The sequence below is a fragment of the Coenobita brevimanus genome, chromosome 42 (assembly GCF_032717465.1).
Source record: "Coenobita brevimanus isolate Jiangsu-jjx chromosome 42, ASM3271746v2, whole genome shotgun sequence".
In the NCBI taxonomy this organism is placed as follows: Eukaryota; Metazoa; Arthropoda; class Malacostraca; order Decapoda; family Coenobitidae; genus Coenobita; species Coenobita brevimanus.
This window is the reverse complement of record NC_136995.1, coordinates 13,131,972-13,157,592: the sequence shown is the minus strand read 5'-3', so window position 1 is coordinate 13,157,592 and position 25,621 is coordinate 13,131,972. Positions and strand designations below refer to the sequence as shown.

General features: G+C 41.4%; 1 protein-coding gene and 1 non-coding gene across 2 annotated transcripts; both read left to right on the top strand.

Moving 5' to 3' along the window:
* Window positions 1-755: 755 nt before the first annotated feature.
* On the top strand, window positions 756-25,518 carry fh (frataxin). The gene is made up of 4 exons (XM_080270655.1): window positions 756-766; window positions 12,217-12,408; window positions 18,926-19,043; window positions 25,213-25,518. The coding sequence occupies exons 1-4, from the start codon at window positions 756-758 to the stop codon at window positions 25,468-25,470; spliced, it is 579 nt and encodes a 192-aa protein (XP_080126781.1). The 3' UTR covers window positions 25,471-25,518.
* LOC145397705 (5S ribosomal RNA) lies at window positions 11,422-11,540 on the top strand. The gene has a single exon (XR_013897020.1). It is a non-coding gene; the product is annotated as a 5S ribosomal RNA (ribosomal RNA).
* Window positions 25,519-25,621: the final 103 nt, after the last annotated feature.

Here is a 25,621-nt window from a genome sequence, read left to right as displayed (position 1 = left end):
AAGAACCTAATTCCGTTGGTTTAGAATTGTAACATTTCCTCTGAGGTATAGGTTTTGATTAGAAAGCGTCCTAGGTCGTGCATTTCCTTAACAGTTTATACTTGTATCCCGCTATTTAAAGTATACTTGTAAGTTATTGTATATATGCATAACTATGGCAGTTATAGATATACGTAACAACGAAATGTTTAAGTGCAGTAAACATGATAAATAATCAACGAAGAGTTGCTAGAAAGCACCTCTTCCTTGATTATTTATTATCCCTTTATTTATTATCCCTTCCTTGGATAAATAACATTACAAGAGAATACTACGACATAAGGTGGTGGTGGTTTAGTTTCGTTGTCGAGATTTTTAAAAGTGATCACTTGGCGGCGTCAACACTGATGCCAACTAGCCTTTTTCAAAACTTAAAATCTTCACCAATCAGATAAGTTTATACCACTTGCCATATAGACACTTAGTTGTGCTGTATCGTTTAACATGCCGTGATAATGCTTGGCTAGTTTCAAAGGCTAGATATATCGAATCTCTAGCACCAAAATTACGAATCGTCAACTGTGCTGTGCGGACGCAGTACCTAGGTAGGGAGGACCGATAGAGCGCATGTGTTCCTGTCAAGGGAATGGCGTTTTGCACGTGCAGCTTAAATTATGCAGGCAATTTACCGTTACTTTGCACGCATTGGTGTGTGTGTGGATCGCCGGAATCACCATGAAGCTGAAGGGAAAACGAGGAGTTTGTTGCAGTTGGCAATGGTCTTAAGGTAAGTAGAGAATTGTCTACTCAGGCTATGCTAAGAGCAGGGGGCAGAGTTTACCCTCCCTCCACGTCATTCTGCAAAAGCATCAAATTCTTGGTGACAGCACTGCGAAAGCTCCGTTAAGTAAGGATTTGGCTGTTTTTGCTTGAGCGATTTTTTTTTTTTTTTTTTTTTTTCAAGTACCGGTGTCATGCACTGAGTGACATGGTGTAAGTTACCGTTCCGCTAGTGCGCATGCGCGGAGTGCCTGCCCTTTTAGCTTCTATTTTGAAAGTACAGTATCTGCGTGTAATTTCAAGTATTGTGCCATGTATCACCAAAATTTAATGAAACGTGTCAGGAAGATAGCTGGATGGTCTTACTGACCTATAGGTAACTATATATATATATATATATATATATATATATATATATATATATATATATATATATATATATATATATAAACAGGCAGATTGTGAAATTAGTCATTTTACGAATTAAGGTTTAGGTTTATTTAGGTTGATCCGTGATTAGGTTAGCTTAAGGTTAGTTTAGGTTTAGTTAGGTAAATTTTGGCTAAATAGAGAAGGGAATGGTAACTTCCTGCATAAGTCACTCCGTGCATGTCACCGGTCAGCGCTTTTCTCCAGTTGCAACACCAACGGAGCCGCCATTTTCAACTTAGCGTTCCAGGGCGTCCTAGGACGAGTTCGGGCTTTCACATGTTACCTTTCTTCGTGTATTTGACTTTGTAGCATTGTTTATATTTTTATATATCTGTTCTGGGGGGAAATATGTTAGGACATAACACGCATTGCACAGGAATTTCGAAGCTTTGTACTGACAAAAGTCCTCGGAATCGTCACCTGAAAGAGGGAAAGCAGTGAAGAGTTTCCTTAAACGGTGGGGGTCCCACCATCCATTCACTCGATGTAGTGTTGCCTTCAGGTGACTGCACTGAGTGACAGCGATATTGTTTCATGTTAGTTAAACCCAGAAATTCATGCATATACGGCGCTGGTTGGTAGCAAAATATATGGTAGTCTTGATGGGGTACGGCACTGAAGTGAGGCCCGTTAAAGTTTAAATATGAGAGAGAGAGGGATAATTCTATTCACCACAGTCACACGGGGGTGAGTCAAGATTCGGAACTGATTAGCTTAGTCCCGGGCTTTACACTTCTGAAGGAGTAAAAAAGTTTATACTTAGGTTGTACAAGCTTGTCACCCTAATGGCTAGGTCATCCCTAATGCATTTGAAGACCGATTTAATTTCCATAGGCCCAGTATAAATATTCAAACGCACCCATTTCGCAGCCATACTGGCTACTTTATCACTGGTTTTTGAAATGTTGGGAGTTGCAGCGTTGTATATATAGACTTATGTTTTTTAGGATGGTATTTGTGTGCCTTACCGAGCTGGAGTGACGCCAGTCCTTGTTGGTCACAGGCGGTATCCAGCTAAGGGGACAGTTTTCGACATGCAAGGGCATGGTATAATCTTCATTAACCTTTTGACTACCAAATGTCCGTCGGAAGTGAATGAAATAGTCGATAGCAAAATTATCGCAACGGGAGTAGTTCCTGAGGAAAAAAATCCCCCGTCCCCTGTAGTTGGGGTGGAGGGATATCCTGTGTAATCATCCGCCCCTCCCTGGGGAAATCAGCAGCAGTAATTTCCCACCATCACCTACACAATGCCAGTAATCCTGGAAAAAATGCTTAGTTAAATCTAGTTACCCTCGGACTACTTATCTTCACATTGAAAAAGCTGTTACTTTATTCTAAAAACGAGTTTACTGTATTTAGGGGGGGGGGGAAGTTGTAGGACATGTTTAATGATAAGGTAAATTGACCGGACGTAGCAAATTAAGCTTTTAAAATGAGTGTTGGTGTGTGTGTGTGATGGCGTTGGCAGATTAAGCTCCAGGTAACTAGTGGAACTACATTTCTTGTACCTCGTAAATAACATTTTGCCTTGGTAGATGAGATTTGGATACAAGTAGGTGCATCAGCTCACTTCCTCGGCAGAGTCCTCTCTTCTCTGCGCCAATACATTCACAAGTCTTTCCTCCAGAAGCCTGAATAAATCCGAACCAGCGGTCGTCGTATTGGAGGGATTAACTCTGCGATTCGACCCTAGATAATCTCATTCCCACCCTCAAAGTTCAGACTCTCTCTCTCTCTCTCTCTCTCTCTCTCTCTCTCTCTCTGTTACACCTCCTACCCCCACTATCTTTCCTCTCCTCCCCACCTCCCTCCTCTAAACCCACGCTCTCACCTCTTTCCCTCCTTTGTTGAAGACCCACAGTTAAGATCAACGCGAATCTTGCCTATTGCTCAGTTTAATCGAGTTTACCTTGAAAATTGCTCATTCCCATCCGTTAACTCTGACCACGTGATTATCTCAGAGGGTGGTGTTAAACTTTGCGAACGAGCGTGAACATAACACTGCGGAAAACTGATCCACAAACGTTTGCGTATGTGATCGCACGAGCCCCAGTGAGTATTTGTTCATATCTCACGAGATTCGTAGGAGAAATAGGCCAGTATCTTTGCTGTAATCACTCACATAGCAGAATGTCAAGGGAAGAGAAGGCAATCGCATGTGCTGGAATTAGTCAGCCATGACATTGAAGATGTCCCGACGCCCATACGAACATCCATATAGGCTCGTTCAGGTTCGATTTATGCTCGCCTGAGCGGACGCGCATCAAGTACTACCTACGTTTGCTAGTGTTTGTTCACGTACCTTTGTCAAGTGTAACTCGACCATTAGCAGAATCAACTGAAAATACTTGACATCTTTACGACAGTTTCATAATGAAACATATCGAATAAATAGAAAAGTAAAATGGAACCCTTTCTTCAGTAACCCAAGACATCGACTCGTTCTGAATATTCTCTTCCACACACAGCAGTCCTCATTCTCCCACTGCCAGTGCCACACTTCAGCAAGCTGGGTCAATACAGACGGGTTGCACACCACCATTCAAATTTGGTCATCCAGGAATAGTTTTGCATAGGAAAATTTATTTTTGCCGGTTCCATTCAGTCACTAGTCATTTAATCTACCAGTGAAGTGCTATATATTCCCGTTATTGTATCGTTAAATTCCATTTAAACCATGTTCATATGGCTAGTTTGAACCTTGTTACATTAGACCATGATGACACTTAAAAAAATGCTACACTAAAAAAGCTCTCCTGTAATTATATAAATGCCTACATACTATTGATTTTGGTGATTTGTGATTACCGAGGTACGCAAGCTTTGATATTCTAAAAGATGTAATCTATGTGCATATTTACCTAAATCTTTAGCAACACCATGGAGGGTGGACGATACAACCTTCCATACCCAATCATTTTCATCCGCCTGTTTTCTCACACTTCACTCCTGGGGATGGGGCGTGCTTTGGTTTGATTTATGTCCAAGTCGCTGTTGAAAGAACCACGGTTCAGTTCTTTTTCCGGTCAGGCTGTTGAGTGCAGTTTGATTCTTATTTGTCCCTGTTTATACGGCATTACAAATAGGACCTACATTGCCTGATCCAAGTTGTGCACTAGGGGAAGACCTTGGAGGTATGATGGGAAGACAGGCTTAGTAAGAACTGATATTGCGCATTAATTACCCTCACGTTCAGTTGATTGGCATTTATCTAATATTTTAGTATAACATAGGGGCTTTAGGCTATTTACTGCAATATGATCAGTCGTACATGCATTATATGTATAGACATATTGTTTTCACCACGAGTTGACAACATTACAGGTATTTACACATCAGAGATACATAGCATTTTTTTTTTTTCCTCAGCAGTTGATAAAGATTCTCTTCAGGGTTGTGGTTGGGCAGCTCCAGAATTATGCATGGTCACTCCATTTTTCTCAGATCTAGCTAAGCAGTTGTGAGATTATATCCACTCATCAGTAGGGATGGGGTGGAGAGGTATATGAGAGGGGGGTGTGAATTGGGAGCAGGGCAGTGAAATGGCGGGGGACAGGACGACGTGGAGGCGATTTGTTTGTGGCCACCCCGAACGGGCTTGAGGCGTCTGGCAATAGATAGATATAGATCAATAGCCACGCTTTAATTTCGGAATCCCCCTTGGGAGGAGGAGGAGGGGGGGGAAGAGTACTTTCCCAGTATACCTGCTTTTAAGATGCGACTAAAAGGGGTATTTTTGTCTCCCGGCTCTCTCTCCTGCTCTACCATCCCATCTCTCCTTGATAATTCCGGCTTTTAGTTTCCCTCCTACAGAGGCATAATAGCCATAGTATCATGGTTTGATGCTAATTCTTCATTAGTCTTTCCTTAATTCCGGAAGCGATAAATCTCATTCATTCACCCTCTACTACGCCATCAGGCTGCCCTCTCTTCAGGTTAACCATCCCCAAATTAGCATGTATTTAACATAAAGCAGATTTCTATGTTGTGTACATAGTATACCTTTACAGCAGAACATCGTCAGTGAGATTAAAACTGTTTTCTAAGAACGTTTCTCTCTCCGCCTTTTATAATTTCAATCACCCACCCGATTTAATTGTATTATGTATTTCATACTTTTACAATAGTAAGAATTTCAGTGTTTAAATATCTGCCTTCGGGTAATAGCATTTGACGTCGAGTGAATACATTGAAATAATAAATGTACCTTAGAAAACTGCGAGAAAGTATCAGTACAGATTAACGATACACCTTCCCACCAAACAATACAGGTTTTACATAAACATCGATGATGTAAATACTTTTTTATTTTATTAGTAATGAATGTCGATCAGCTGGTACGGTTGCTAAGGCGACGGCTGCACAACACAATTATGACGCATTTTCTTCCTCACAGGTCAGTCCTGCGGCAATCATATTGTGTAGGACACATACAGAGGTGCACTACTATAGTATCTGATCTATAGCGTCATATACTAGTGTTTCGTATGCATGAAATTAGATAGAATCAAAGTTGCCATGGACGTTGTCAGACGCCGCCCGGTGACATAGTTGAAGCAGGAATATTGCTGAAAGCAAAATGAACGTAGGATGTTATCGTTTCTTGTTGTGCTGGTAACATTTCATTGTTAAGCACCATTCTGAATATTAGAGGATTTCATTTGATTTCAGTCATTTATTTTGCAATAGCCAAGATGGTTTGTATGGGGATTGAGCATGACTTGTGTCCACTTCTTGCTACTGTTTTTGTCATCGAGCTTAGTGTTAAGATGGAAAATCATTTAAGACAACCCAGGAGAGCTCCCTCTCATAGATGCTGGAGTTTGATGACATTTAAGGTTTGATGAGAATTAGCCTATTAGAATTCCTCAACAAATTGACCCAGCTATATGCTTGCTTTATGGAATCCAGAGTATTTTGTCCACAGTAGACATAACTTAAAAATTTATTTTTATCTACCCTACGTAGTAAATAAGGTGGGGAGGAGATTTTTTAGCTTTAACCCATGGATTATGCAACTACTATTTTTTTTTTTTTTTTTCCCACCCTGTGGTGCACAACAAATGAATTTTTGTTTTTTGTTTTTGTTTATTAAACTTGAAGATAAACATCCAAGGCATCATCTGGTGAAAAAAAAAAAATCTCTCTCTCTCTGCGTAGTGCCATGCATAAGTTTATGTAGGGGAGTAGTGAACAAATGAATCAAATTTTTCTTTGTTTTTGTTTATCATAATCTTGAAGATAAACATCCAGGGCATCATCTTGTAAAAAGAAAAAAAATCTCTCTCCATCCGTCTTTGCGTTGCGCCATGTGTAAGTTTGCATAGGGGTGGAGCAGTTAGGGGTAATGCATGACCAGCACAGCCTGAGCTGTGGCTCGCAACGGGATGCTACCCAGCCTGAGCTGTGGCTCACAATCCACAGGTTAATCTTCATCTGTTATTGCAAATCCAGTAATATTAAGTTTGGTTAGGTTTGCAGTGTTCTCATCAATACCGTCTCCAGATGACAGAAGATTTTGCCAAAGGACATGATTTGCATGCATGTTAAGAATGCAGTTATGACTGTCATTAAACAGTGATGATTGTCATTAAACTTTAACAAAACCTTCAGTTTTTCATATTAGTGTTCATTTAATTTAGGGTAAATTTTTGGAATTGCACCCAACTCAAAGATACTGAAGTCCATGTGCCCATTACTGAACTGGAGCAGTTTTAAGCACTTTCTTTTCACAGATGCTTTCTTTGCATATTTAGTGAACGTGGAGATAGAGGAGGGGAGATTCGCTTTCTTTGCATATTTAGTGAACGTGGAGATAGAGGAGGGGAGATTCGCTTTCTTTGCATATTTAGTGAACGTGGAGATAGAGGAGGGGAGATTCGCTTTCTTTGCATATTTAGTGAACGTGGAGATAGAGGAGGGGAGATTCTCCAGCACCCATCTCCACTTTTTATTACATCTGTGTTAAAATGAAGTGAACTAATCAAACCAAAGTAATCTAACCTAATTTTCATTAAGGCAAAATAATGGCAGGCAATATAAGTTGGATGATTTGGACAACCCCACCCTGCTCCTTATTTATGAAGTACCAGTACTAAAAAGTGCATGTGCGATAGATCTATATGGAAAGGAAATTGCTTAAAATTGCATAAATGTTAAGAATACAAAAGAATTTTCATGAATCATACAGCCCCCCCTTTTTTATATACAGTATATATATACCGGCATATATATATATATATATATATATATATATAATAAAATTAGTATATTCATCATCATCATCGTTGGCCAGACCTTCTCTCCCACTCTAGGGCGGGGTGAGGAGTAGCAACTTCCAAACAGCTCAAGTTTGCCCAGTCCAAAGGACCATACTTCCATTCACTCATCATTCAAGCCCCTAGAATCCTGGCTGTATCTGATACGCCAGAAACTTTCGCTGCATTCTGTAGCTTTATGTAAATTTATCCGATAGTCAATCTGAACACTGTCACATTAAAATGGGGTGCCAAATCCTTGATCATGTGCTTCTTCTCACAACATTCATCCAGCGTGCTCGATCTCTTGTCAGTCATATCTCTTTTCCTCACATAGTTATCCACCTTCTTCTTGGCCTACCTTGTCTCCTTCCTCCTTCAGATTCACCCAGATATACCTTTTTCACCACACTGTTGTTATCCATTCTCTCCACATGACCATACCGTCTCGGTACACTCTCTTTGATCCTGGTGTTCACAGATTCCTCACTCTGCATCTTTCATGAATCACAGTATTTCATATCCTGCCTACTCTCTGTACTTCACGTACATTCATCAGCTGTCCCATCTCCACTGCTCTCACTCTTGACTTTTCATTTTCATGCCGCAGCATAGTCTCACATCCATATGTTAAAGTTGGCATTAACACTCCATCATGTAAGCCTCGTGCAGCTGCAACATTCAAGCTTGTTTCTTATGAAGGCCTTCATAGCATCAGCTACTTTCCATCTTTGTGACACTATACTTTCCACTTCTTTTGCACATTTTCCTCTTTTTCTGTCACTGTACCCAGGTATCTGAACTCTCTCACCAATTCCAGTCTCTCTCCATTCACTGTAACATTACACTGGGAGTCGCCTTCTCTCTCAGTTACCATCACTTTACTCTTTTCTGCATATACTCTCAAAGCACAACACTCACAGACGACAACAAATCTCGGAACTAGTCTACCAAATTCTTGTCTGGTATTTGCAAGTAGTACTGCATCATCAGCATACAACAAATTTGAGATAAATATTCCATCCATCACCTTTCATTACCAGTGCCATCCTTCTCTCCATTACTATTGATTTTACTTCTCTCATCACCCCATCCATATATATGGAACAACCATGGGGACATCACACAACCTTGTTGCATGCCCACATTGATTGTGAACTATTCACTTAGATGCTCATTTACTCTTACATACCCGGTATGCCTCACTACCATCATAAAAACTCTTGACGGCACCTAGCAGCTTACCATCTATGCCTTACATGCGCAAAACCTTCCACAATCCTTCTCTGTCAACTTTGTTGTATGCATTTTCCAGATCCTTAAATGCCATAAACAGCTTATAGTCCTTCTCACAAGCCTTTTCCACTATGTGTCTTACAGCAAATATTTGACCCACACATCCTTTGCTACTCCTAGAGCCACCTTAATCATCACTTATTATGACTTCTGATATCTTTTTTACTTTATAATAACTATATACCTACCATGCAACCCTGAACAAACTTATGCCATGATAATTCCTGTATTCACTTCGCTCATGTATTTCCTGTACAGGGGTACAGTCACAGCCTTTTTCCACTCTGCTGGCACAGTTTCACTCATCCATGCCTTCTTACATGTCTTCAACAAACACTTCATTCCTCTCTCTCCACTACGCTTCATCATCTCTGCATACACATCATCAACCCCAGCAGCATTCACATTTTTCAGCCGCTTCACGGCGTCCCTCACCTGTACGAGTGTCACGTTTCCTGACACTGCATTCCTTCTCTGCACATCCCTCCAAACAATCATGTTTATAGCCTCTCTGATCTTTATTTCCATTCATCAGGCTTCCAAAATATTCTTTCCATCTGGTCCCTGCTTCATCCCCAGGGGGTTAATAATCTACCACATCCATCCATCACACTTTCACATTTCTCTCTGCTGTTATTGGAACATTTCTGCACCTCTTTCCAGAATAACTTCCTATTTTCAGAGTATATAATTTGCATTCATTTTTCTTCCTAGATCATCATTTACCTCCTTTTTCCTCTTCACCATCTCTTTACATGCTTCTTGCTCAGTATATTCAGTTCTTATTTCAGTTGAACCCCTGTTCTGTAACCACCCTATCCATTTCTTCCTCTTTTCCTCCACTGCTTTCTTAACCTGTTCATCCCACCATGCCGTACCTTTCTTCTTTGTTAATCTTGTCACACCACACACCACATTAGCATTACTAAGCAATCTCTATATCCATTCCATGAATCCTGCAGTTTTTGTTTTGTTGGAAGTATTAAAATTCCATGACCCTGCAATTTTTAATTTGTCTCGAGGGAAGTAAGTGCTGTACTAAATTTTCATAGCTTTTACAGTGTTTATTTTGTATTGAGGGTTGTCAGCCAGTCATATTTAGGGGCATACCCTTAGACTCCCCTTCATGTGGATTTTTTGCTTTCCAGACTCACTTTGGTACAGTGTATTGGGATTATTTTTTTTAGGACCCTATGGATTCCAGAAACTTGCTTCTTCCAAATCCTAAAATATTCTGGGTAGGGTTGTGTTAGGTTAGGTTAGTTTCTTTGAGGTTAGGCTAGCACATAGATGATCAAAACCACAGAATATCTTCCCCCCCCCCTCCTCATTTACAAAGTACACTCGATCAAAACTATCTTTACAGTCTTTGTCTTTACAGTTTGTAACAGTGGACGAAACCTGGTAATATTCTTCAGTAACTACTCAGTTATATATGGCTAGTATTATCAGTACGGTACAACATGAAAGAAGAACTTGATGCAACATAAAAGGTAAACTTCATTCAGAAAAAGTATGCCAAAAGAAAAAAATGCTATAAGCAGCAATGCTCAGTGTGAACCATTGATCATCTGTGTTAAGATAGTTTTTGATTTTGTACATTTTGTACAGATGAATGCAGAAGAGATTTTGCTTAGGTGTACGTAAATTTCAATGTCTGTTAATTGGGCGTAGCCAAGGTAAATTTCTGGATATACTGTATATCTTTTGTTTCACCATGTGTACTTTGTTAATGGGCATATATATGGAGCATGTCTTCTTTTCTTTTCTTTCTTTCTTTTTTTTTTTTCCCAAATGCCTTACAGATGCATGGCAAGATCTTTTTGTTTTATCTATCTATTGCCAGACGCCTCAATCCCGTTTGGGGTGGCCACAAACAAATCGCCTCCAAGTTGCCCTGTCCCCCGCCATTTCACTGCCCTGCTTCCAACTCACACCCCGCTTTCTCATATATCTCCATCTCATCCTCGGCCTCCCCCTCCCTCTTCCCCCCACCACCTCACTCACATACACTCTCTTCGTCAGTCTTTCACCCTCCATCCTCTCCACATGGCCAAACCACCTCAGTGTGTTCCTCATAACGCTTCCTATCACATCCACATCCACACCACAGCGCTCCTTTATATCCTCATTCGTCAGCCTGTCTCTCCATGTGACTCCACAGGCTTCTTCTAAATAACTCATTTCCACTGCTCTCACTCTTGACTTGTGTCCTTCCAACAACGTCCAAGCTTCACTTCCGTACGTTAGAGTTGGTATCACAATACTGTCATGTGGTAACTTTTTCACTTCCATGCTCACTTCCCTGTTTCTTATCACTGCTTTCAAAGAACCATCAACCTTTCTTGCCTGCTGTACCCTTTCAAGCACTTCACCCTCCAAACCTCCATCCTTACTCATCACACAACCCAAGTACTTAAACATACTCACATTTTCCAATTCCTCACCATCCAACCTTGCTGTACATTCACTAACTTCACCTCTTTCAAAGACCATCACTTTACTCTTCCCTACATTCACCTTTAGATTATTCACCCCCTACCCACCACCTATATTATTCTTCATTTCCAGTCAGGTGTAAGATGCCATTCAGTAGTATCTCCACATACCTTCAAGTAATTTAATCTAGTCAGAATAGAAAAAATGAGTGAAAATACATGAAAAATATCTATAAATAAACGGCCATACCACGTTGAGTACACCGCTTCCCGTCTGATCAGCGAAGTTAAGCAACATTGGGTCTGGTTAGTACTTGGATGGGTGACCGCCTGGGAACACCAGATGCTGTTGGCATCCCTACGTGTCAAGTGGGGTTGGTGGAGGATTCGTGCCCCTCCCTGTAAAACAATTAACTCTAAGCCGTTGGCCACCCCGTTTGGGATACATGGCGTCTGGCAATGAATGAATGAATGAAAATAATCCCCTGGGCATTGTGGGGCTGGAACCAGGGTATTGTAGTTGAGAGCATTTACATCATAAAACTGATTTATGTCTCTGGCAGTACTGGTATTTTACATAATAGTAAAATTCTTTGTCCTCTGTGGGGTCTAACGGTTTTTCCATTCAGATCAGGTATTTTGAAATGCCAATAATGTCATAAAATGTTAGTGTTCCAACATGTATGTCTGGTGTGGGTGGATTTTACTCCACAAACCGGCATGAATTAATCAGATGTAGATAATGTGTAGAATTTTTGTACAGTATATAAGAAGTGATCTATTTTTTGTTAGCAGTGTTGACATCTACCTAATTGACTAGAACATCTTTTTCCAGCATGACACCTGACTGACTAGAACATCATTTTCCAGCATGATCCTCTTGATAATTACCATAATTAGAATATCTTTTTTCAGCATGATCATTGTGAAAATTAATTGGAATAACCTTTTCCAATATGATAATTGTGAAAATTAGAATACCCTTATGCAGATTGACCACTCTGAAAATTAATAGGAACACTTTTTTACAGTAAGACCGTTGTGAGGAACGGTCTTGTAGGTAAACTCTTCTCAAGACAACCTTGCCAACGCTTATCCCAGCTGAGTGTGTTGCCTCTGACAAAGCCATCAAAGAAGAGTCTGCCCTCCTGTGTAGCCCATCACAACCTCACAGGCAGCTTGGCATCACTTCATCTGGCCACTGTGCACAGGTTCTCTGTTGAGTAAGTACAGTATATTATACCATCTTCAGAAATGGCGCACCGGAAATTTACCAAACACTATTAATCCTTCCTTTTGAGTTATTTTGATACTGAAGGGGTTATATGAAATTTCACAGAAGTATCTTCCTCTTTCATTGAGGAAGAAACTGGTAGGACTCCTTCCCCAGTATTCATATTAGTAATCAGTTGTACGTAGGTAAGGGAGGCCTAATCTCCACATGGAAGCCACAGTGGTCCTACGGCTGATGTACATACCCTGTGTACTACAGGCACAGCCTGAATCCCAGCCATGGCAGATGTCAAAGATGTACAGTGTTTAAGGTCTTAACATACAACTGCGTTGTTGCTTTTTAATTTACTCTTTCCAGTTTAGCAATGACTTTCTTCACTTGTACAATTTACTGTAGCACTCTCTCTCTCTCTCTCTCTCTCTCTGTGGTGGGGGGGGGGTCTGCTTTAACCAGTCTGTTTCCTCTTCCTGAAACTCAAGCAGCTGTATTTATGATGTGTTTGTACATTTAACTTATTTCTTACAGCTATTACACTTCACACCTAAGCTAGAGTGAATATTTACATGAAAGTACAGTAATCCCTTGATTGTCCGTCATCTATCTATCTGTCTGTTTGCCAGACGACACAATCCTGTAAGGGGTGGCCATTTGACTTTGAGTTACTTGTTTTACGGGGAGGGGCACTAACTCTCCACCAACCCATTTGTTGACATGTAGGGAGCACATATGGTTTGGTTATATGGTTACCACCCAGCATTGTGAATGGTTTCTTTGCTTACAGGAAATGATAGAGCCAAAAGCATGACCGGATACAGGCAGCATCCTGATACAGAGTAATATCCTCTACTGTATCCATACCCTACCTGTACCCAACCTATATGTACAATACCCCTCCTAATTTTGGCAGTGTTCTGCAGTCTTTCGTCTGTTTTTAGACAGGAAAAAACACATTGCAATATGCAGTATAAACCTAAACACTAAGAAAACAATGCATAAATGACAAAAAACAAATGCACAGTACTCTTCTTAATTTTGGCAGTGTTCTGCAGTCTTTTGGCTCTTCTTAGACATCAAAACTCACTTTGGAATATGCATTATAATCCTAAACACTAAGAAAAAAGTGCATAAAAAAAAAAAATGCAAAACCCTACCAGTACAGTACGTACAGTACCCCTCTTAATTTTGGCAGTGTTCTGAGGTCTTTCGGCAGTTTTTAGACATCAAAGTATGCATTGCAGTATTCAGTCTACTCAAACACAAAGAAAACAATGCATAACCAACAATGGCAACAACAAAACAATATGCACAGTATCCCTCCTAATTTTGACAGTGTTTTGTAGTCTTTCAGCGTTATTTAGGCATCAAAACACATATGGGAATATCCAGTGTATTACTTGACACTAAGAAAGCAATGCATAAACAACAAAAATCACAATTATCCTACCCATAATGTGCAGTACCCATCCTAATTTTAGCAGTGTTCTCCGGTCTTTCAACTGTATTTAGACATCAAAACTCACAAGTGAATATCCAACATAATGCTATACACTAAGAAAGCAATGCGTAAACAACAAAAGCCTACAAAAAAAATAAATTGAAAACGACGGTTGCAGTACAGTATTTTTAACCCTCTCGGAATTCAAAAAGTTTGTGAGACAGCGAGAGTAATCACTGATTGTGGCACAAAGAATAATATTTCTTTCAATTTCAATATGCCTCCCAGAAATTGGTTATATTGGTTTAAATTGTATACCATCATCTTTGCCAGTGTTTATTAACCCTTACACCGCGGGCTTGTTTTGCTTTGACCTGCGGCTCCCACGGGCATATTCACTCTCCGACAGACTCTCTAAAAATATTTGCCAAAAATCAGTTATTAGTCTTAGAATATTAAAATCACATATAGTTATGGCACATACCTTCAGCTTTCTCCTTGGATGTTTGTTTAGCCTTCGTCGAGTACTGTAGGACTTATGGAGACCTCTGAAGTTGGGTAACGAAGTCTCCACTTTACACTTCCCGACAACTCGTAATATGATTACCACAGCCTGATATTATCACTAGAAACACTAATATATGATTCTCAAATAGTTTGGAATCCATACTTCCCAAAAAAAACACTGTGAAAGCAATGAAAATTACGAGGGCGTATGACCATCCCACTTCCGATTGTTCGCCGCTAGTGTTGTCTGTTATTCATAAAAACACTCAGTTTATATTTGTTACTATATAACACTTATATATATCTACAGTCTTTATCCATAAGTTTCCTTCAGTAATAGTAGTTTATTGTCACTGTAGGGATTCAATTTCTTTCAGTAAAATACGTAGCATTCACTTTCTCGTCCTGTATACTAGCATTGAGAGTGAATGTCACTTTCACCTTCACTCTCATAACTCATAGTATTCATACATGCTAGAGTGAAACTTTCACTTTCATTACTCCTAGTATATATACTCGTATTCTTATAATACCACTCATTTACATTTCTATTTACATTCTCTACTTTATTTACATTACAGTAGTGCACCAACTTTTGCTACAGCAGGATTCACGGAATCCACTTTCGCGGCATGCACCAAATATTCCCTAACTTCCACTTTCGCTTGAAAAAAATCGATTTTCGCGCACAAATTTTGGGTTTGGGACAATATTTTGAACTTTGAATTTCCTGCACCGCCCGCCCGCAACCCACTGCCATCTTGAATGACGTCATGTCAACACTCTGTCCACCCATTCCCGCCATTGTGTACGAGCGTGCTAGCTCCATTGTGTTGGATTCTCACGGTTCAATGGCCTCTACTATACAAAGGGAAATTCAGCACAGAGTGGAAGTGTTTCATCAAGTTGCATCTGAGGAGGCAGAGAGAGAGAGTGGTAGCGAGGCAGCAAGAGGTGGCGCCAATACGTCTGGCGTGGCTAAATAAGCCCGCCACGCGCCTCGGATACTTACCCCCAACATCCATTAAACACCTCAACCTGGTCTCTGTGGTATGTTTCTCCTCATATAATGTGTACTGTACAGTTTTTATTGTTTGTATCTCACAATGCAATGTACAATAGTGATTTGATGTACTGTATTGCAAGTGAAAATGAAAATCTGATGTTACTTTAGGATAACCGGGAACCAATTAGCCTTTTTGCCATAAAGACAATGCCCCAACTTTCGCCAATTCCACTTTTGCGCATTATTTTTGGACCCAATTAGGCACGAAAATTGGTGCCCCACTGTATTTACATTTCTATTTTATTTACACTGTGTTATGCACTGTCACTTGAAGTAACTTATAAAACTATTTTCCACTGTTCACTTATATTTACATTCATTGCTTTCTTGCTGTTTACACATTATTTACACTTTATTTACAATTCCACTTGCACTGTTTTACTCATTAAAAAGATCATAGTCATTCTCTATCAATTGTCAGCCCTTTACCTCTTTCCACACGAGGTTTAGTAGGGGGTAAAGGTCACAGGGCCCTTTGCATGGGGCTATAAAGCAACGGAAGTTAGCAGGAGCAAATCAGACATACTCCCACTTTCAAAGACGACAGTGAACTGATAGTGGTGGCCTCCTGCCGCCTGGCTAGGGTAGGTTCAATACTACCAACTTCAGCCCTATGAGACCTGCTATTATATAGCAATGAAATGATTGGCAGGAAACCAAGACAATACATAATAAATTAGGTAGTTCCAGGTGAATGTAAATACCACTTAGGCTTCTCCCTTCCCTCCTTGTATGTATATTTATTACGAAAATAGATTATACGGCATATTTCAAGGGGAAATAAACAACGAAAATTAGGGAACGATTGCACGTGAGGTGTTGTCAGGTGATAATTAGCCAATTCCAGGTGTATGGCACTATCACTTACCTTATTTCTTTTTTGTATATATTATTTGGTATAAGAATAGGGCATAGGGCTTATTTCAATGGATGAAATCAGTGGAAAATTCCAGGGAAGATTTACTTAGTGTAGAATGAATACAGTGTGGTGGCCTGCAATAATTAGTTAGTTCCAGGTGAATGTAAATATCACTTAGGCTTCTCCCTTCCATTCTTATATATATTTTTATTACGAAAATAGATTATACGACATATTTCAAGGGGAAATAAACAGTGAAAATTAGCGAACGAGTGCATGTGAGGTGTTGTCAGGTGATAATTAGCCAATTCTAGGTGTATGGCACTCTCACTTACCTTATTTCTTTCTTGTATATATTATTTGGTATAAGAATGGGGCATAGGGCTTATTTCAATGGATGAAATCAGTGAAAAATTCCAGGGAAGATTTACTTAGCGTAGCACGACCGGGCAGGCGAGAGGATAGGGTAATGGAGGGGAGGTAGGGAGGGGAGTCAAGAACGGGGAGAAATGGCTAAATTGTCAACAATGGATGGGAGTACAGATGAGATTAGGAGTGCTGACTAGTGTTGGACATTGGCAGTACTGATAGATGATACAAGCCACCACTTCAAAGCCCAGGCGAATTCAAAATAACACAGAATCACAAAAGTGTCGCCCTGTGGTATGATCCCTTGCTCCCAAGTGTCACAAAAGTGACGCCCCGCGGTTAAGGGGTTAAGATAAGCTAATAAACACACACAAAACTGAGGATTAAAAGTACACACACAAAAAAAGAACAGTGAGAATGAACTTGTAAAGTTCACGGGTGGGGGAGGACTGAGGGAGAAGGAGGGAGAAAAGACAGGCAGTGGTGAGCATGGGGAGGGATGGAGGATGGATGGGGGGAGGGGAGAGAAGAGGGATTCCATGGGACTTTTACAACTGTGAGGTGGCGGACAGGCGCTTTTGCTCTGCTAGTGGGTTAGGGTCTGTGTTACTGCTGCGAGAGGGATACGTTCCCATCGATCTGGCTGGCCGGGGACCTTTCACCATTCTGTAAAGGCCTATACAGCCATTTTAGTTCAGCTTGTGGGTTACACTCTGTTTTCCTCATGCGCTGCCAGAATGTTACCAGTGATCAGAGGGGCCAGAGGATTTTGTCTGTTCACTAGGGATCCGTACAGCCATTCTCGCTTAGCTTGTGGGTTATGCTCTGTCTTCATTGTGTGCTGCCAGTATGTTACCAGTGATGGGGGTGGCTGGGTGATTTCCACCATACGTTAGGGATCCACACAGCCATTCTCACTCTGCCCTTGGTGTAAGGTCTATTACCCACACGTGGACAGGGAGGCCGGTGACCCACAGAATGGGCTTTTTTTTTTTGTTTTTTACTTTGTCTGCCGGCCGGCTGCTGAAGCTGAAACTTTTATGTCTGGCTACAGACAAGTAAATGCGGACATGGTTATATTAGAGCCAAGGCCTGATGAACAGGTATGGAACATGACCAGATATGGACCGTCCGGATAATCAAGGGATTACCGTATTCATTAATGGCATTAACTGTCATGGAGATTTTTATTTTTTTTTAAATGAAAAGTATGCTAAGGTCCTTTATGAACACAGCCCCAGATGTAGGACTGCCATTCTCAAAAACAGTTGACTTTGCTAGACTATGGTATTGCCATTACCCTTCTCAGATTTAGAGGGCTTGTTTTTAAAGGCCATGTACTTTCTTTGGCAGGATCTGAGTACTAATACACACACACACACACACACACACACACAGTAAAGCTATTTTTCACATCACAGTGCAGTCACATCATGTTCCCTGTTATCACAAGACAGTCCTTCAGCAATACCTTATTAAAGATCTACCTCTGAAAGAGGGGTGGTGGACAGTTGCAGAGGGGCATTACCAGCCTGCAGTCCACAGAGTTCACATTTCAGATGCACCTGGGGCTACAATTACTACTACTACTACTATGCTGCCAGATAGTTTTATTAATTATATGAGAATTCCCAATGTTGAAGCAGTTAATGATGGTTATATCTAACCATGCCAGTTTGAAAAGAGTATCCTAAGCTGAATGAAATTGTTTAGAAATCTCAAGAGTAAGACAGGACAGGACATTATTGTGTTGAAATCCAGTGAATTCACATATATATTGAGATTTCATATTGGCTGTATATTATTCTTGTATCATCTGTTTGATACTAAGTATGACAGATCAACAGCCAAATAGTTACCATTCTGTACACCCTTAAGAACAAATATTAAAACTGCCACCATGCAACTTTTTGAAGCATAGGACAGAGCATTTTTATAGCAGTCCTAGATCAACCAATGATGCAGTTGCAGATGACCTGTTCCATATTTATCATGGTTTTTGTTGGTATGGTTCTAACTGTACACGGTTAGGATGAGGTGGTTTGAACTTGTGGAGAGAATGTATGAAAATAGCCTAATTGGATGAAGTACTGTTCAAACCTTATCTTGAAAGGAACAATCCATGCATGGAGAGTAAGAAAATGGGGTTTGAGGTGCTGAGATAAGACCACAGGTTAAGAAGACCCATCCAGAATGCTGTAGAATAACCCTTATGCCTCAAAATAGTAATGGGAGATACCTTTAACTTATTTTCCCATATTTTTCACCAGAATCAATGAAGTGACCTATGAGCAAGTGAGTGAGGAGACCCTAGAATCACTGTCTGAGGTGCTGGAGGAGCTGATTGATAGTGATGCAGCACCACCTGACTCTGATGTCCTCTATAGCGTATGTATTTTTTCTACTTATACACACATGCATTTATGTACAGTAAACTCTTGTATCCGACATGAAGCTGCCAAGGGGGTGCTGTTACTTGATGTACTGATGGATAGTGATGCAGTGCCCTACCCAACCCCCAAGGGGGGTCTAACCATGGTATAATCTTTCCTGCGTAATTGTTCACAAGTAGACAAAGCCCTGCGGATACTGTAATATGCATGATAAAATGTCATTTTACTGGTGAATGAACTGGAGCCAGAGAGGCAGGAGTCAGCCAGTCTAGCATCACAGTGCCATTGAACATGTACATAAAACACCCACCCACCCATACTTTAACATGTTTCACTAAAGTCCTGGCATGAGATGATGTTACACGAATGTGTATTTAGCCATCAGTGAAGCGGTGTATTGGATGACTACATGTGAGGGTGTAAGAAGTGCCAGTCTGGCAGTGCCTATTTACAGCCACAGGCAAAAGTTAACTGGCAATTTTCTCCCAGCATTGAGCACTGTCCTCCATATCTCTTATTTCTCCCCAACCAGAATATTCTGCATTGTTTTACCATCTTGTGTAATTCTTATTGCTGACAGAAACAGTTTTTGCAACGTCAGTCGTAGACTTAGCTGGTCATAGCACTGAAATTTTGCTCATGGCTGTACATACATGTAAGGCCTGGCGGTGCTCAGTTAAGTATTGTGGCCATTGTTGATATTCTTCCCAGTAACAAAACTTTTATGCTATTATCATGATCATGTACACACTTCATCACTACTGTGGGGATGATACAGTAGAATATATACAAAATCATTTGTTCAGCAGAGAACAGATATTAAAAATGTAGCTTATGAAACTTAATTCTGCCACAGTGTTAAACTTCGTTATGAAGAGGATTAGAGAAAGAGTGAATATAAATGAGATGCAGTTTGGGTTTATGCCAGGTAGGGGGACCACTGATGCCATATTCATTGTTCGACAGCTTCAGGAAAAATATATTGGTAAGAAAAGGGATCTGTGTTTTGTTTTTGTTGATTTGGAAAAAGCCTTTGACAGAGTCCCTAGGAAGGTGGTGAAGTGGGCAATGAGAAAGCTTGGCTTGGAGGAGTGGCTGGTTAGGGTGGTTATGGCTATGTGTGTGGGTGCTTGCACCCAAGTAGGAGTGAATGGAAATTTGAGTGATGAGTTTTCCGCGAACGTTCGTGTGCATCAGAGGTCAGTTTTGAGTCCCATGTTGTTTATCATGGTACTTGAAGCCTTCTCACGTGACTTCAGAAACGGACTCCAGTGGGAGATGTTGTATGCTGATGATTTGGTGTTGATTGCAGAGAACGAAAGAGAGGCGGAGGAAAGGTTTAGGAAGTGGAGAGATGGTATGGGGCACAAGGGCTTAGGGGTAAATGCAGATAAAACAAAAGTGATGATATCTAGGGTTGGTGGCGGTACTGTCAAAGACGAGGGAGAGTGGCCATGTGCAAAAACAAAAGTGATGATATCTAGGGTTGGTGGCGGTACTGTCAAAGACGAGGGAGAGTGGCCATGTGCAGTTTGCCACAAGGGCGTGGGAAGTAATTCCATCTTGTGCGGTGTTTGTGATAAATGGGTGCACAAGAGATGTAGTGGTATCAGAAGTAGACTGCGAGATAATGCTGATTTTATGTGTATGGCGTGTCGGGGAGAGCAGATGGAGATTGTCAGGCGTGAAAGGACTGAACTTACTGTGTGGAAGAGTTTTATCTAGGAGACCAGTTATGTGCTGGAGGTGGGGCTGGAGCTAGCTCTGTGGGTAGAGTGAGGAGGGTTTGGAAGAAGTTCATGGAGCTGTTGCCTCTCCTGACATTGAGAGGGCTCTCTCTCCATGCTAAGGGATCTCTGTATGCAACATGTTTTAGGAGTGTAATGCTGTATGGTAGTGAGACCTGGGCAGTAAAGGAAGAGGATATTCACAGACTCAAACATACAGAAATGACAGATTAGGTGCATGTGCAGTGCTTCCCTGAGTGTAAGGCCTAGGGGGGGCTAGGTTTATGATGGAACACTTGAGGGGTAGGATGGGAATGGAGTGTATTGGTGTTGTGATGAGGAGAGGTGGATTGAGATGGTTTGGACATGTGGAGAGGGTGGGGGATGATAATTGGGTGCAGAAAGTGAGATGCGTTAATGTTAGGGGTAGGGTTGCGAGGGGTAGACCGAAAAAGATCCGGGATGAGGTCATTGAAAGTGACGTCAGTAATGAGGGACTGAATAGGGAAACTGCCAGAGATCAAGCTGCATGGAGAGCTGCCATTAGGTGACGAAGGCCGATGCATGTAAGCATGTTGGAGCCTTCAGAAATGAACGAATGATTCCATTGTCTTTCTGTAGATGCTGCAGCAGTAAGTCCATACATTAAAGGAGGGTATGGTATGATTATGATGATAATAGTAATGATGATGATGAAGTCCATCCAATCATCATACAGTCCTTTTTTGCCCCATTAGGAGCATAAGGGCTTGGGGTTCGGCTGCACAGTCTGGACATTTAAGTTCTGTTCACACTATAGGGACAGTCACACACCAGTCACATTCCACTCTCGCTCAGCTCATTGTCCTGGTGCATTCACATGTCCGGTCAACTCTTGCTTCGCTCTCGGTCCCGTCATCCCCTCTCCCTCAACAGTAGAAGTGCCACCACCACTGACGGAGGATGTGTGACATTTCACAAGCTGAGTTGGCAATGATGCCATTGCACTGGATGAAGAAGAAGAAGAAAAAAAAAGAACAAATTCGGAAAAGAAAGAGTGTGTGGGTTCATCCAATATTGCAAGATAGGAAAAGTGAAGGGGAATTCCATACACTATTTCCTCATCTGATTGATGATGAAAGTAAATTTCACAGCTATTTTAGACTGAACATTGGAACATTTGAAAAAAATACTATCAAAAATTGAGGATGACCTGAAAAAGGAGAACACATCATTCAGAGGGCTGAATCAAGACTGGAGTGGAGCAAGACTGTGGCGGATGTTCATACTGTCGGTTCGCTCTGCTCACGGTCCACTCTCACTCCGGTCAAAATATCTTTTAGATGGATCGTGAGCGGAACATTCCTTGACCGTTACTGCCAGTGTGAATGCTTCCACTGAAGTGCATGTAATGATATTTGACCGTACCGTGAGCGGAGCAAGAGCGGAGCACGACCGTCCCTATAGTGTGAATAGGGCCTTAAGGCAGGGGTGACCAACCTCACTTGCCCGTTAGTGGCATTATGTGAACAGTCAGTGCCAACCACCAGTCTGATGGAAACCATTAAAGACACCGTCTGGCTGTAGTGCTACCCAGTAAGTAACTACAGTCCTTCCAAAATATCGAGATCATTTAGGTGTTGTCCCTCACGGGAATTTCCCTTAGTGCGCTGCTGCCAAATCTATACCAAAACACACCTCTGTCTCATGTCGGCTATTTACTACTTCTAAATGAAACTTATATACTGTACAGCATATATATATATATATATATATTTATATATATATATGTATACAATATATCGTTTCGTTTTCGTTTCGTTTTTAAAGGCTCCAACATGCTTGCATGTGTCGGCCTTGGTCACCTAATGGCGGCTCTCCACGCTGCACGATCCATTGCAGCCTCCCTGTTCAGTCCCTTAACCCTAAGGTCACACTTAATGACCTCGTCCCATGTCTTTTTCGGTCTACCCCTCATAACCCCACCCCCAATACTAACACTTCTTACCTTCCTCACCCAATTATCATCCCCCATCCTCTCCACATGTCCAAACCACCTCAATCTACCTCTCCTCATCACAACACCAATACACTCCAGTCCCATCCTACCTCTCAACTCTTCCATTGTAAACCCAGCCCCTCCAGGCCTTGGACGCAGGGACGCACTGCACATCCACCTAATCATTGTCATTTCTGTACGTCTGAGCTGGTGAATGTCTTCCTCCTTCACTGCCCAGGTCTCACTGCCATACAGCATTACACTCCTAACACATGCTGCATACAAAGACCCCTTAGCACGTAGGGAGAGCCCTCTCAATGTCAGGAGAGGCAAGAGCTCCCTGAACTTCTTCCAACCACTTCTCACCCTAGCCACAGAGCTAGCTCCAGCCCCACCTCCAGCACACAACATGTCTCCCAAATAACAAAACTCTTCCACACACTCAAGAGATTCACCAGCAAGTTCAATCCTTTCACGTCTGACGATCTCCACCTGCTCACCCTGGCACGCCGTACACATAAAATCAGCATTATCTCGCAGTCTACCTCTGATACCACTACATCTCTTATGCACCCATTTATCACACACACCGCACAAGAGGGAATTACTTCCCACGCCCTTGTGGCAAACTGCACATGGCCACTCTCCCTCATCTTTGACAGTACCGCCACCAACCCTAGATATCATCACTTTTGTTTTATCTGCATTTACCCTTAAACCCTTTTGCCCCATACCATCTCTCCACTTCCTAAACCTTTCCTCCGCCTCCCTTTCATTCTCTGCAATCAACACCAAATCATCAGCATACAACAACTCCCACGGGAGTCCGTTTCTAAAGTCACGTGAAAGGGCTTCGAGTACCATGATAAACATGGGACTCAAGACTGACCCCTGATGCACACCAACATTCACGGAAAACTCATCACTCAAATCTCCATTCACTCTCACCTGGGTGTGAGTACCCACATACATGGCCATAACACCCTAACCAGCCACTCCTCCAAGCCAAGCTTTCTCATTGCCCACTTCACCACCTCTCTAGGGAGTCTGTCAAAGGCCTTTTCCAAATCAACAAAAACAAAATAAAGATCCCTTCTCCTACCAATATATTTTTCCTGAAGCTGTCGAACAATGAATATGGCATCAGTGGTCCCCCTACCTGGCATAAACCCAAACTGCATCTCATCAATATTCACTCTTTCTCTAATCATATCTTCTAAAACTCTCTCCATTACCTTCATTATCTGATCTAAAAGCTTTATACCTCTATAATTTCCTCTTTCCAGGGCATCACCCTTCCCTTTATACACATTTACAATTACACTCTTCAGCCAATCATCTGGGACAACACACTCATAAGTAATCCTATTTATCAGGTCAGTGACTAAACTCACCCCTATATCGCCTGAGGCCTTCAACATTTCGGCAGTCAACCCAGACACACCTGCTGCCTTCCCCACCCTCATCCTGCCTATTGCCTCACTCACAGTAGCAGTATCAATCAAAGGCCAAGGGCCAGACACTGGATCTGCTGGCTCCAAACCTTCCCTGTCCCAGTCAAACTCCTCATTCAACAACCGGTTATAATGCTTTCTCCATGCATCTTTAATATCCTCACTGTTCACCACTACCCTTCCTTCATCATTCTTCACACACTGCTCACCTATGATATCCCGATTATCTCTCTTCACCTGACCTGCCACCCTAAATATATTTTTCCTTTCCCCATGATTTAGGTTATCAAGTAATTGTCTCTGTGACTCAGACTTTGCCCTGTATACCTCTCTACTAGCCCTATATATTTATATATAATTCTCTAATAAGGGAATATAGTGTAAGAAAGTGCCTATTGTTTTTAATAATGACAATGACTTTTTATAAATACCTCAACACTTGGCAACGTTGCTTTCCAACGTCATCACACTTGTAGGTGAGTCAGTAAGGGTAGGTCAGGTGTCAATCCACAGGTCACTTCCTCTCTGACCGCCATCAAAGATGGAAGCTCCTACCCCTACTACTCGCCCTCAAATTATAATAATTCATAAAACTGTATAGACTTTTTATAGAAATTCCATAAAATGTAGATTTTATATCCAGAGAGAGAGAGAGAGGTAGTGAGCTGGGAGTGAGGGTTGTCCCTTGAACTTTGTTTCTAATCCAATTATTGGTCCAGTAGAAACTGTGGCAACGTCGCACGTAGGGGAATTCCCGTGAGGGACAACGCCTAAACGATCTCGATATTTTGGAAGGACTATAGACTTCATTTGTTTATATGGTTACCACTCAGCATAAATCATTTCTTGGGTTGCAAGAACCATTAGCCTGCCACTCAGTGTTCCCTTTTTTTGGATTCCACTTTCTTTAGGTACTGTACAACTAAGTTTGTGTATTTGAGGGAAAATTCCTGTATGTTATGATAATGATAACTTGTATGACCACCTTTTCCCTTCTCATCACAGACTGGTGTTCTAACCCTACATCTTGGAGCTGCAGGAACCTACGTCATCAATAAGCAGAGTCCCAACAAGCAGCTGTGGCTCTCCTCTCCTCGCAGCGGCCCTAAGCGCTTTGACTTCCACAACACTGCTTGGCTTTATAAGCATACAGGAGACACACTGCATGGGTTACTTAGCCAGGAACTTTCCCAGATATTTGGAGCCAGTGTTGATCTATCAAATTGTGCGTATTCTGGATTGGCTTCTGATGTATCTGATTAACTAAGGAAGAGATTAAGGCCAGGTTCTACGCTTAAAAACATTCTTGGGCTTCATTTGTGCAGAAGAGTTTGTTGATAAGTTTCTCTTCACTCATACACATCCTACCAAACTAGTGATTATTAAAGTGAAAAAACAAAAACCACCAATTCCT

Bases quoted from the DNA above. Each gene is read 5' to 3' on its own strand.
- fh (XM_080270655.1), top strand. The intron at 12,409-18,925 runs GTAAGTACAGTA...ATTTTTCACCAG, and splicing joins GTGCACAGGTTCTCTGTTGA to AATCAATGAAGTGACCTATG. The intron at 19,044-25,212 runs GTATGTATTTTT...TTCTCATCACAG, and splicing joins ACTCTGATGTCCTCTATAGC to ACTGGTGTTCTAACCCTACA.